Source organism: Amphibalanus amphitrite, unplaced genomic scaffold (assembly GCF_019059575.1).
Source record: "Amphibalanus amphitrite isolate SeventyFive unplaced genomic scaffold, NRLGWU_Aamphi_draft 001588F_arrow, whole genome shotgun sequence".
In the NCBI taxonomy this organism is placed as follows: domain Eukaryota; kingdom Metazoa; phylum Arthropoda; class Thecostraca; order Balanomorpha; family Balanidae; genus Amphibalanus; species Amphibalanus amphitrite.
The window spans coordinates 13,596-26,347 of record NW_024883081.1 but is presented as its reverse complement, the minus strand read 5'-3'; the positions used below and the strand labels follow the sequence as shown (position 1 = coordinate 26,347).

Sequence of the window (12,752 nt, the reverse complement as noted above, 5' to 3'; positions counted from 1 at the left end):
CTCGCCGTTTCGCCCCTGGTGGAGCTAGCGCGTCGCAGAAAAAACGTGCGTGTGCGCCGTTACGAGACGCAGAGATTGGTACCCGATTTTAAGGTCCTAGGTCAACTGGTGACCTCTGAGGTCAGGTCAAGTGCCCCAAGGTACGGTTCAGTTTTTGGTGAATAACTTCGCAAAAAACGGCCACAGAGCGCCGATTTTGGCAGCATCGTGTTCGCCTCGATCAGGCGCGTCGAATGATATACTTTTTGTTCGGGTCAGGTCAACTTAGGGTGTTGACCTCAGGTCAAGGTCAGGTAAGCACCCCCAGGTCACGAAGCTGGTCAAAAGAGGTCATGTCGCACATCATTCGATTCGGCAGGTCTATCTGAGTCCATTGGTGGCTTTCCCGACTCGCTAGCTCAATTTGATCGGGAGTTATTGACGAAAAACTAATATGACCTTGATGACGTCATAAATGACGTCACGCAAGGTCAACATTGCAAAAGTGACGCATCTAATCTTGCTAGGAGTGCATCAAATCACGATTCTGTGTGCTTGAGATAGTTGGAGATCGTTCCCGGCGCCAGAATAACAGTTTTCATTTTCCCCATTGAGTTGAGGTCACGAAAATGAACTGACCTCATGTGACCTTTAGGAAAAATCCGAGATATACAAGTTGTGAGACTCATAATGGGTACTAGATCCTGCAAGTTTCATTTCCCTGTGACATCTCCTGTGGCAGTGAGGGCGTTGCGAAGTTGCGACATCTGAAGACCGTGCAGAGGTTCACTAATGACGTCATAGGTCAGTGACCTGACCTGACCTAAAAATGCGGTTGGTGTCAAAAGATTTGGCTTGAATCAAAGGTCAGGTATGCCAAGTTTCAGCTCTCTATCGCCAGCGTGTTTGGAGCTATCGCGAAAAAAACCTATGGAGGGGGGGGGCGGCCGCCCCCCCTCGGCCGGCGAGGGCTATACCTAAGTTGACCTTATCAGGTCATTAGAAAAAAAATGGCCTCAGGTCTAGGTCATGACCTGACCGGAAAGGGGCATGCTGCACAGCAGTCGATCCGTATCGTCGAACTGAACACATCTGACGTGTTCTTGCCACTCTAGCATGTCTCTATAAAAAGTTGTAACAAAAAAACTGCTTGTGACCTTTCATGTCCTGAGATGAGCTCAGGGGCACACAGAAGGGTCACAGATGCAATTGGTGTCATGTTTACCTATAAACCGATGTTTGAGAGTGTTTAGAACGACATTCGTCCAAAAGGAGCGCATTTCAAATTTCTCCCGTTGGCTTATACCTAATGGACAGGTAGCAGAATTGACCCGACCTTAGGTTACAGATATCGAAATTCCGAGATAAACGTTTTATGCATACTGCTACGCTTATCAATTGCTGAAAGTTTGAAAGTGGCCATTCAGTCGGTGTAGCTACAGCGAGCCTTTGAACTTTTTCTGCGGTAAGGTCACATGACGTGATCTGGTGACCTGAAAGCGATCGGGGTCTGAAATTTTCACATGTGCGGAAAAGATGTGTGAACACTAACAGGTGTACAAAACACGGTGGCGCTGCGTGCTGCCGTTTTTGAGATATTTGCGAACAACATGTAGGGGGAGCGTAACCCCCTCCCCCAATGGGTTAAGCACAGAATTAATTGTTTTGAAAGTTCAAGCAACCAAAGCATAATAAGGTGCTTGAAGGCATTCATTAGACCTCAAATCAAACGAAGGCATCAAATCTCGAGTAAGCCGAAACCCACGCCTAACCCCTCATTAATCTGGCACTTTGAGCCGACCGCCTGCCGACCCGGCGCCGAGAAATCACTTCCCGGCCCTAACGACAGTCCGCTGACCGATAGCTACGCATACCCTCTGATGGCGGGGTCCACGTGGGGTGCGGTGGACTCGGGACCGTCCCCTGTCCTGAGCAGACGAAACCCCGCCTCAGGCAGGGGGCGCCCCAGCCCGCGGGTGCCGGACGCACCAGGGTATGGACGCCCGACCGGCGCCAGTCGTCGCTCAGATGCGCCGTGTGAGGTTGTCCCCGTGTCTCTGTGCTGCGTGCGTGCCACCCCTGCCCCCGCTGCAGTCGCGGCCGCCGCTGTGTGCGGGTGCGGCGACTCTGACCGTGTGTGCACCATCCCTGCCCTGCGCCATGCCGGCCGGCCGGCGGTGTGACGACTACCGCTCTCTGGCGTCCACCCGGTACCTGCAGCAGGCGGCACACCGGCTGGACAGCTCGGTGCGGGAGCGCGCCGGCCTGGTGCCCTCGCTGGGCGCGGCGCTGCTGCTGCTGGTCGGCCTCGGCGGCTGGCTGTGGGGCCGCTGTCTGATCTGGCCGCAGGAGGAGGTACCCGGACCCGGCCCGCCGGACGCGCCGCTCGCCGCCAACGGCACGGTGCTGTGGAGCGAGTGTCTGCGCTCGCGGGGCTCGGCGCTGCTGCTGGCCTACGTGCTGCTGGTACTGGCCGCGGCCGTGGCGATGGTGGTGGCGGTGCGCGCGGTGCCGCGGCTGCGCCGGCAGCTGGAGGTGGCGCGCCGCCTGCTGCGCGCCGACAGCGCCGGCTGCCCGCCGCTGCCGCTCACCGACGTCATCCAGGCCGTGGAGGCCGCCGACATGGCGGAGGCCGAGAGGCTGATCGGCGGCGGCGCCGCCCAGCTCAGCCGCTACGGCGCCCTGCGGCAGACCCTGCTGACCGTCTGGGCGGCCGGCGAGGTCTGAGCGCGACCGGCGGGCGGCCGAGCGACCCCGGCACCCTCCGGCGACCGGCGGACAGCCGGCGAGGTCTGAGCGCGACCGGCGGGCGGCCGGCGAGGTCTGAGCGCGACCGGCGGGCGGCCGAGCGACCCCGGCACCTGCCGGCGACCGGTCAGTGCCGCCGACCCCGGCACCTTCCGGCGACCGGCCAGTACCGCCGACCCCGGCACCTGCCGGCGACCGGCCAGTTCCGCCGACCCCGGCACCTGCCGGCGACCGGTCAGTACCGCCGACCCCGGCACCTTCCGGCGACGGGTCAGTGCCGCCGACCCCAGCACAGCAACCCAGCACAGCACCCCAGCACCGCTGACCCCAGGCGGAGCAGCTCGCACTCCAACGACAGACCAGGGTCACGACTGCCAAGGCACGGCCCTGATCACACCGAGACACGGACTGTGAGGCAGTGAGGCAAGGGCTGGGAGGAAAGAGGAGAGGCGTGGCCATGGACCGTGAGGCGGTGAGACATGGACGTGAGCAGGTGCCACCAGGGCTGTGAGGAATAGAGGCACGGTCACGGGTCGTCAGGCAGTGAGGAAAGCACCGCGGAGACGAGAGATATTGGCCGTGAGTAGGTGAGGCACTGCAGAGAGCTAGTCTTTTCCAGCGGCCGAAGTGTAGGCGATAAGTGAGAGTGAATGGAAGAGGGTCCGGAGAGGGATTTTTTGCCTTGGGGTTTTCCACGTGACACAAACAGGGATAGGATTTAGCGTAACAGCTCGACCTCGGCTGTGGGCTGTGGCAGCTCGGACTGATCCGCAATCGGTTTAGTTGTAGCCTAAGCCAGGTCAGAGTGTGTTAGCTGGGGAGCTTTTTTTAGCTAATTTGAACACCATTGACTTTCAAAAGTGGGCTTAATTGATGTCATTTTACCTCTTGAAACAGGGGACTTATGTACAAATGGTATGCGGATAGTGAAGTGTTGACTGTTTAAAGCGAGTGGTTTTATTATGTGACTGACCTGGCATTGACCATTTGCGCTGTAAATGTGTTCATAGATATAATCGCAGCTGTCGTTCATACATTTGTTCCATCCGTCGGTCGAAACTGTGAGTATGTCTTCGACGGAATATCCAATACACCTTCGCATAATTGCTATATATTTTAACCGGCACTCGACTGGGATTTTTTATGTGAAGAACATCAATGAAGGACCTCAGATTGCAGATAGTTTCTACAGCCATACATAGGACTCGACAGCACCTTATCGTTTGTCTCAACTAGTCCAATCGTTTTTAGGTAGGTGGATATTTTGAAACTCAATATGTGCAAACGTAGGATTGTTAGAAAAAGTCAAACAACATTGTCTCTTAAGCATGTATTAATGACAAATGGGTAACGTGCTAGGTAGGTTGTAGGTACCGTTACATACAATGTTGCTTATGTTCGCCGCAATGCACGTCGCGTCAATAAGTGCACATCATCAAATTATTACCTATAATGACATACACAAATGTCAGCTTATTATACTCCTTGATTTACAATAGGTACGTCATTAATGCCCATAATCATCAATCGTTATTCCCTAAGCTAAACGTTTAAGCAGTACGCCACAACGGCAAACGTTTGATCATCGCATCCGGGGCACCAGTGTCAGTGGAGGCAGCCGCTCGGGACTGGTTACTGTATTGTATACCAGTGTCAGCGGAGGCAGCCGCTCGGGACGGATTGGTTATTTAGCAACAGTGTCAGTGGAGGCAGCCGCTCGGGACTGGTTACTGAGTACCGGTGTCAGTGGAGGCAGCCGCTCGGGACTGGTTACTGAGTACCGGTGTCAGTGGAGGCAGCCGCTCGGGACTGGTTACTGAGACCAGTGTCAGTGGAGGCAGCCGCTCGGCACTGGTTACTGAGTACCGGTGTCAGCGGAGGCAGCCGTTCGGGACTGGTTACTGAGTAGAGTACCGGTGTCAGCGGAGGCAGCCGTTCGGGACTGGTTACTGAGTACCGGTGTCAGCGGAGGCAGCCGTTCGGGACTGGTTACTGAGTACCGGTGCCGGTCAGGCAGCCAGCCGCTGCTGGTTCAGATCCAAATGCCGGGCGTCCCTGGCTCAGAGACCAATGTCCGACCATCCTACCGCCCGACGATGTGGAGTCCGAAGGCCAGGGGCCAGTGGAGGACCGGCCGCCCTGGAGAAACTGAGCGCGATAACGGCACATACCGCCGGTCCGCGTACAAAGGCCGCCAGTCAGAGCCGACTGCGGCAGCGGCGTCATGGTACGCGGCCCGGAAATCAGTGTTTAAGTCGCGCGTCCCTCGTCAGTTTGGGTTCAAAGCCCAGAACTGCACAGAGTGCAGCAGAACGGGACAAAAGACGAGCCGGACGACAGCGGGCGCCACCAGCTCTACACTGCTGCCGCAAATAAAACAAAGTGTTCAGCGAAAGTTCAATGCTGAGTTCAGCGACATCAAGCACTTGGAACACCAGATCGCATCATCATATTTAGAGCGTTTGAAATGATATTCCACAAACGTAATGGAACGGTGCATGTTAAGATAACGTTTTTTTTTTTCTTTTTCGACATCATTGTTTCGTCAACAAGTTTACTCACTTTGACAAATTCGTATGCTTTTATTCGTACCTATAAATTCTTCAGAATGTTGAAAAAGTCACGTGAACAGGATGCTCGCCTTCTCAACGGCAGTGTGTTATTTGTGTGCTGCTTGTGAGAAATGTGCTCCCGAGGGAGCACCCACGGCGCCAACTGTCACCTTCCGACCGGCAGCAGGAGCATGTCTTACTCTACTCATCTGTAGAGGAGCGTTATGTCAGCCGTCCGGCCATACACGTACTCCTCTGCAGCTATCGTCCTGTTCCAGCTGACTTCACCGCTGCTGCCTCTACATACCAGCAGTGGGCCCATTCAGCATCCCCCCCCCCCACCCTTCCCCACCCGCAACCCTTCAGCAGGCCCAGCGGAGCAGGCTGGCCGCCGCCAGCGGGCCCTTCCCCGGCTCAGCAGCCCCAGCAGAGCAGGCTGGCCGCCGCCAGGAGCAGCAGCAGGCCGCGGCCGGGCAGCGGGCCCCTGCTCCTCAGCAGGCCCCCCAGCGGAGCAGGCTGGCCGCCGCCAGGAGCAGCAGCAGGCCGCGGCCGGGCAGCAGGCCCCTCCCCGGCTCAGCAGGCTCCCCAGCGGAGCAGGCTGGCCGCCGCCAGGAGCAGCAGCAGGCCGCGGCCGGGCAGCGGCGCGCCGCCGGCGCTGTAGGAGCGGCGCCGCTCGGCCCTGGCGTACCTGTCCTCCAGCGAGTTGGAGACCACCCAGACGGGCGTGGAGGACTGAGGCTGGAACCAGCCCCGGTACGCCGTGGTGCTGGCCGCCGGCGCAGGCGGCGACGGCGACGGCCGCGCGATCGGGGAGCCGCGCGACGGGCCCGGGGAGCCGCCACGAGCCGGGCTACGGGCCGGGTCACTGGGCTGGTCATTGGCCGGGCTGCGGAATGGGTCACCGGACTGGTCATTGGAGGACTCGCGGAATGGGTCACGAGACTCAGTCTGGGTTGGATCGCGGACGGGTTCATGAGCTGGCTCAGGGACCGAGTCGCGGGTCTGGTCACGGAGTGTGTTTTGAATTGTGTTGTGGAAGCTGTCACGGGCCAGATCAATGACAGGGTCACGGGAGGAGTCGGCGGCGGGACCGCGAGATGGGCTAGGATTACGAACTGGATCCGGAGCAGAACCCATCGGTGAATCAATGCCAGAGAAGTCCTTGGCAGCGGTATTCACAATCGGAGTGAAGCCATTTTCGAGGTCGACTGGGTGATTGCTGCTTTGAGCTCTGTCCTTTGCGGCTGCCGCAGCCGCACTGGGTCGGTCTGCAGAGGACGGCTGGGGCGGGCGCTCCGGGCCGGGTGCCTCGCCGATCCCCGGCGGCCGGGACGGCCCGGCAGACCCGGCAGACCCCGGTGCCGCCGGATCTCTGGGCTGCCCAGCCGCGGGAGTACCGGCTGACACGCCCCCACCGCTGCCGGGACCGGGGAGCCGCCGCCCGCCGTCCCCCATCCTGGCGGCGCGGTCCCGAGCGCGGGCCGCCGCCACCGACAGGCCTCCCGCGGTGTCTGCAGGAGGGGGTGCGGCCCCGCCGGCGCCGCCGCTGACAGTCGCGGTCCGCTCGGCCGAACTGTGGTACTCCACCCGACTGGTGCGGCCCACCTGCAGCGGGAACTGGCGGTCAGTGCCGCTGGGACTGCGCTCGGAGCCCGTCTGCGACCGGCCCGGCCCGGCGGCCTGACCGACCGGGGAGTCCGGTGCCGCCGACGGCTGTCCCGGCCACGACTGCGGCCCGCGCGCCGGCTCCGGGTCCGTCCCACCCCGCCGGGGGTCCGTCCCACCCCGCTGGGGGTCCGTCCCACCCCGCTGGGGGTCCGTCCCACCCTGCTGGGGGTCCGTCCCGCCCCACCGGGGGTCCGTCCTGTCCCACTGCGAGTCCGTCCCGCCCCGCTGGGGGTCCGCCCCGTCCCTGCGCCAGGCAGAGCCGTCCCGCCGGGCGGGCCGGTCAATGCGGTCCATGAAGGCGGGCCGGCCACGTGCCGCCAGCGTCCCGGCTGGCAGCAGCCGACTCCAGCCGTCCGGCGAGGACACGGACACCGCCGGCGCGCCGCCGACCCCGACCGGGTCGGACGGGCGCCGACCGCCGACCCCGACCGGGTCCGGCAGGCGCCGACCGCCGACCTCGACCGGGTCGGGCAGACGCCGACCGCCGACCTCGGCGCGCAGGGCCTCCCGGACGGGCCCGGCCGGCTGGTCAGGCCGGTCGGGAATGATGTACGGCCTCTCGGGGCCGCCCAGCCGCCGGTCGGGTCCCTCCGGCCGCAGCCCCACGCCGGCCTTCATCAGCTCCTCGTGCTCCTGGCGGGGAGCGAGCTCGGTCCACTGTCCGGCGGAGTGCGGCGCGCCCGGTCCCGCCGCGCTCCGGTCCCCCGGTCCGGCGGCGGCCCCGGTCCTCTCCTGGATGCGCAGCAGCTGGCCGTGCTCCTGGTGCTCGGCTCCGGTCGGAGCCCGCGCCGGCTCCCCGCGGGCCAGCCGGGGAGCGTCGGCCGAGGGCCGGCCGCCGTGGCGCTCCATCTCGTCCACGGCCACTGGGGTGATCTGGCGCCGGCCGGGTGCAGACCGCTGGCGGTCGTCAGTCCGCTCGGAGCCGAGCTCCGAGTCCACGCGCTCCCAGTGGTAGTCAGCCGAGTGCTCGCTGCCAAAGTCCGAAGGTCCTTGCTCGTAGTCGGAACGCTCTTGAAAATAGTCTGAGCGCTCGGGGCCATAGATGGCGTACTCTGTACTGAAGCCGGAGCGTTCCTGGTCATAACTTGTGCGTTCCTGACTGTAGTTGGGATGGCGTTCTTCTGTAGGGAAGTCGCGCTGTTTGCTATGGTGCTCAGGATGGTCCCGGACCAAGTCGGGCCATCTCAGACCGTACCGAGGACCGTCCGAGTCTGCGTGACGCCAGTCTGCGCCATTATCGCCGCGAATCGACTGCCACCCTCCCTGGCTGCCGGCCTCGTCACAGGAGTCCAGGGTGAACCTGCAGAAACAGGGCGAGGTCAATCCATTGGTCAAAGGCAGTTGACGTTATTACTAAACTAGGTGAATTGTAAGCTATAGGAAGAGCCTACTTACACTAAAAATATGCATTTGCCTTCGCTCTATTTATATACAGCTCTACGTAATCGTCTTAGATGTACAGACGTCTAAAGTGGACCTTCTTTATGTGCCTCCTTACTGCACGTCATGGCAGGTCTCTGTAGAAAGTATGTTACTTCTCACTTCTCACCTATTTTCTATTGAGTACAATTCAGGTCGTTAATAGGCGGTTTGGGAACACCCGGCATGTGTCCAGTGCCTGCCATACTATGCTCTTTGTCCGGTGTCCACCGCATGCAGTATTGTTACCCGCGAGTGTGTGTTTTTACCGAGTGGCCCTCTGACCCGTCCGGCCGGAGCCTGGACCGGCGCGGCGCGTCAAAGGTCGCCCGATAGGAGATACGGCCGACGCGCTGCGTTTGCGAAATAGGACCAACAACACGTAACGAGCGGCCGTGCGATTTTGCAACGGAGCTCTGGCGTCCCCGGAACTGGCGCATTTGTTTTTGCCCAGATGAGATAACGCTTCCGAATAATAGCGTCCCTCTAGTCGGCGGTGTAGTAACAGTCCGACGGATACAACAAATATCTGCAGCAGCCGTCGCCGTCGGGCGGTACACGAGCGGAAGGGCCGGCGCTTTAACCCGCGCCCGGCTGGGGGTCCTGGATTTCCACGCCCTGCTGGGGGGGGGTGTTTGAACACCCCCCCTTGTAACTCGGCTCCTGGGCCACGTAGCGATACGCGGAAGGCGGCGTTCGAATGAGCGTCAAAAATAATGACGAAATCACTTCGGTCAATTTTTTGGTCAGGTCAAAGGTCAGGTCACCAGAGGTCATTGAAGGCAAAATTTCGCCGATTTCCAGGTCGAATGTCGAAAATTTCCAAGAAGCCAACGCATAACTCGGGAACCAATAGAGCTACAGCGCCGCGGAAAAGCGCATTCGATAGCCCTATTAACGCCCTTTCTGAGTAATTCTCTCAGATTTGACCTAACGTCAACGGTTTTGCCTGCAGGGGGCAAAAACTGCAAAAATAGCCGATTTTTTCGGAAACAGTTTTTCTGCAATAACTTTTGACCCAAGCCTTGTACGAGCTTACTTTTACCGGCATCGTGTTCCTCTCGTCAAGACGCATCGAATGAACTATAACTTGACCTTGAAAGGTCAACTTGAAAATTTGACCTCAGGTCAAGGTCATGACCTGACCGGAAAGGGTCATGTTGCATATCAGTCGATCCGTATCGTCGACCTGAACACATCTAAGGCGTTTTCATCGCTCTAGCACGCCTCTATCAAAAGTTATTCGCGAAAAACTGTTAGATATCATTCGTGACCTAAGATGACCTCAGGGCATAAGCAAGGGTCACGGACACTATTTTCATGTTCAGTGTGTCTAAACCACTTGTAATTCGGTGTTTGGGAGTGTTTATAATGTCTTTCGTCCAAAAGAGGCGCATTTCAATTTTCTCCCATTGACTTATAATGGGGAGGTCGCAAAATTGACCTGACCTTAGGTCATCGATATCAAAATTCTGAGATATACATTTTGTACATACTATTGCTCTTAGCAATCGCTGAAAGTTTCAAAGCGATCGGTCACTCGGTGTAGCTATGACAGACATTGAAACTTTTTATGAGGTGAGGTCACTTCAAGTGACCTGGTGACCTGACCTTGAATGACCTTGGTCTGAAATTTTCACAAGATGTGTAGAATTGATGTATGATAAGGTGTACCAAAAACGGCGGCGCTCCGCGCCGCCGTTTTTGAGATATTCGCGAAAAACCACAAGGGGGGGTGTTCAAACACCCCCCCCCAGCAGGGCGCGGGTTAATGACAGGCTAATTAAAGGAAATAGTTCACTTTTTAACATGGGTTTTGAACTGGAATAGCAGTTCCGTAGCTTGGGCTGAGACGAGCATAAATCAGGAGCTTTTACAGCCCAACGATCACCCTAGGCAAAGATATTCTATTTCTCGTCCCGAAAAAGGTGTCTTGCGTTGAGGATGTGTGCCTTGCATATATTTCCATCCAGTATGAAAAGAGCATGGGTCCCGAAAATTCTTCAGAAACTAGAGAAATTATCTACGAGAACTCTAGAGAAATTCTCGTACTGATCAATTAGGACATTCAGGGGAACATTATCAGATCGAGCAGATCGCCCAAATGCCGGTGGCTGCGATAATTTCTCTGTTTCTGAAGAATTTTCGGGACCCATGCTCTTTTCATACTGGATCGCGTGTGCCTTACAGAAACTGAAAAGTTCTTCCTATATCAAAATATAGAAAAAAAATATTTTGTTATAAAAAGGTTTTATTTTCTTTGCTGATTATTTTGAACATAAAAAATAATAAATCGTTGCAAAAAAAAATAATTTCGTGAAAGTGAACTATTTCCTTTAAGATTACAGACCACGATACTGCGCGGTGCCAGCGCAGCGGGCCGTGGCGACTCACAGACCGCTGTGGCACAGTACGGGCCGTAGAGACTCACAGGCTGCTGTGGCGCAGTACGGGCCGTACCATCTCACAGACTGCTGAGTGCTGTGGCGCAGTACGGGCCGTAGCGACTCACAGGCTGCTGTGGCACAGTACGGGCCGGAGGGACTCACAGGCTGCTGTGGCACTTGTGCACGAAGACCTGCAGGCCGTTGTCGAGGAAGGTGTTGACGAACATGGTGAGCCGGTTGCCGGAGGGCTTGTCGGCGCAGCCCGGGTCGGCCGCCACGCAGGAGCGGAACCGCAGGTACCGGCTGCAGGGGGCGGAACGAGGGGGGGGGGGTCAGGACCGTGCTTCTGCCCTGACCGTTTACCTTATAACCATATACGCCTGCTCCTTATAAAAGGTTTGGGAAAGTTAAGCATACAGGCGTTCGGCCACGTTATTTGACAGACGGGCAGATGGGAGCGCCCCTATATAAGGTGCTAACTGTAACTGGTAACCGGGTCCAGACGCGCAGACCGCCGCTCCGGCTGGCGTCATCCGGTTCCCTCACCAGCAAACGTCCGAGTCGGGTGCTGCGTTGATGACAGCGTCCGCCATCTTTGTATAGTCCTCGCCGCAGCGGCTCTTGTCCATCGTCATCTTCTGGATGCACGGTGCGTGCTCCAGATACTCTGCGGAAGTTGACAGGTGCAAATAATACATCTATTCAAAGATACGAGGTAACAGTTACTTACTTTCAACTCTGGGGTGCGACGGCATAATGCGTCAGTGAGTAGGAAGCGATGATAATTTAGACGCGGTATAAACACATAAACCTTCCGCACCGATAGGGCATGTCGCTTGACGATCGCACCTCGGAAAATGGTTACTTATCCATTAACAATTGACGTAAGTCGTTAGCGCGTTTTACGAATCAGACTGTGTCAGACTCTGCGACCTGCGTCCGCTGGGGGCTGACCTTTGCTGTAGTCGGGGTCGCTGCACATCTTGTGGACGCTCTTGACGGCCGTCTGGACGGCGCCGTTGAAGGCCAGCTTCTGCTGCCGCGAGTAGCCGGACATGACGAACTTGTTGATGCAGTCCACGAACAGGCGCCAGTTGCTGCGACACGAGCGGGCCGGGTAAGAAGAGAGGGTAAGAACAGGACACGACACGAGCCGACGAAGGTACCTATACACAGGGAGAGATAAAAAAAAAAACAGTCGTGGGCGGAGCATAGTGTCCTGATGTATGAAAGCCTCTATCCGGGATGGAAAAATATTACGAGTCAATGACAAGTGTCACAAATATTTGAGTGACAATCAGGTCTTGAAACGGCTATTTCCCAAATATGGTTGAAATTCTTCCACGCATTCACAAACAATCGCGAAAAATTAGGGTCTCAAGGGGTATGGCGCCAACAGTAAGTTATCTTATCTGCCCGGTGAACATATGCAGCCATCAGTATCTTTCTGGTCCGTGGATAATATACCTATATAGATAATGGATAACAGTGAGCTGTGCACCCAATTAGCGTCCCTTTGTGTGTCTGTGGAGCACCCAGAGGCTGTCGGTGGCCGCGCCGTCCGCGCTGTCGGCTGTCGGTGGCCGCGCCGTCCGCGCCGCCCTCCCCCACTCACCGACAGACGGTGGCCAGCTCCTCGTGGGTGGCCGGCACCACCATCCGGGTCTCCGTCACCAGTGGCTGCGCCAGCTGCTGGCAGTGCTCCAGGTGAGCGGCTCCGCCGGACGCCGCCGCCGCCGTCACAGGCCCGCCTGCCGGTCACAGCGGGTCACAGCACCGGTCAAACCGGGGCGCACCAGGGCACACCGGGTGGCAACAGGATCACAGGCGTCAGTCACACCGGATCACACCGGATCACACCGGGTCACACCGGGTCACACGGGTCACACTGGTCACACCGGGTCACACGGGTCACATCACCAGTCACACTGGTCACAACACATGTCACACAGGTCACACTGGTCACACCGGGTCACAACACCGGTCATACGGGCCACAA

The 12,752-nt window shown here is 57.9% G+C and overlaps 1 protein-coding gene across 1 annotated transcript; it reads right to left on the bottom strand.

Annotated features, from left to right (window-relative positions):
• Positions 1-4,051: 4,051 nt before the first annotated feature.
• Positions 4,052-12,504, bottom strand: LOC122374019 (collagen alpha-1(III) chain-like; the record flags this gene model as incomplete). The annotated part of the gene is made up of 5 exons (XM_043352525.1): positions 4,052-8,247; positions 10,916-11,056; positions 11,300-11,420; positions 11,708-11,850; positions 12,369-12,504. Coding segments are annotated over 5 exons (2,936 nt in total), but the record flags the coding sequence as incomplete, so codon positions are not given.
• Positions 12,505-12,752: the final 248 nt, after the last annotated feature.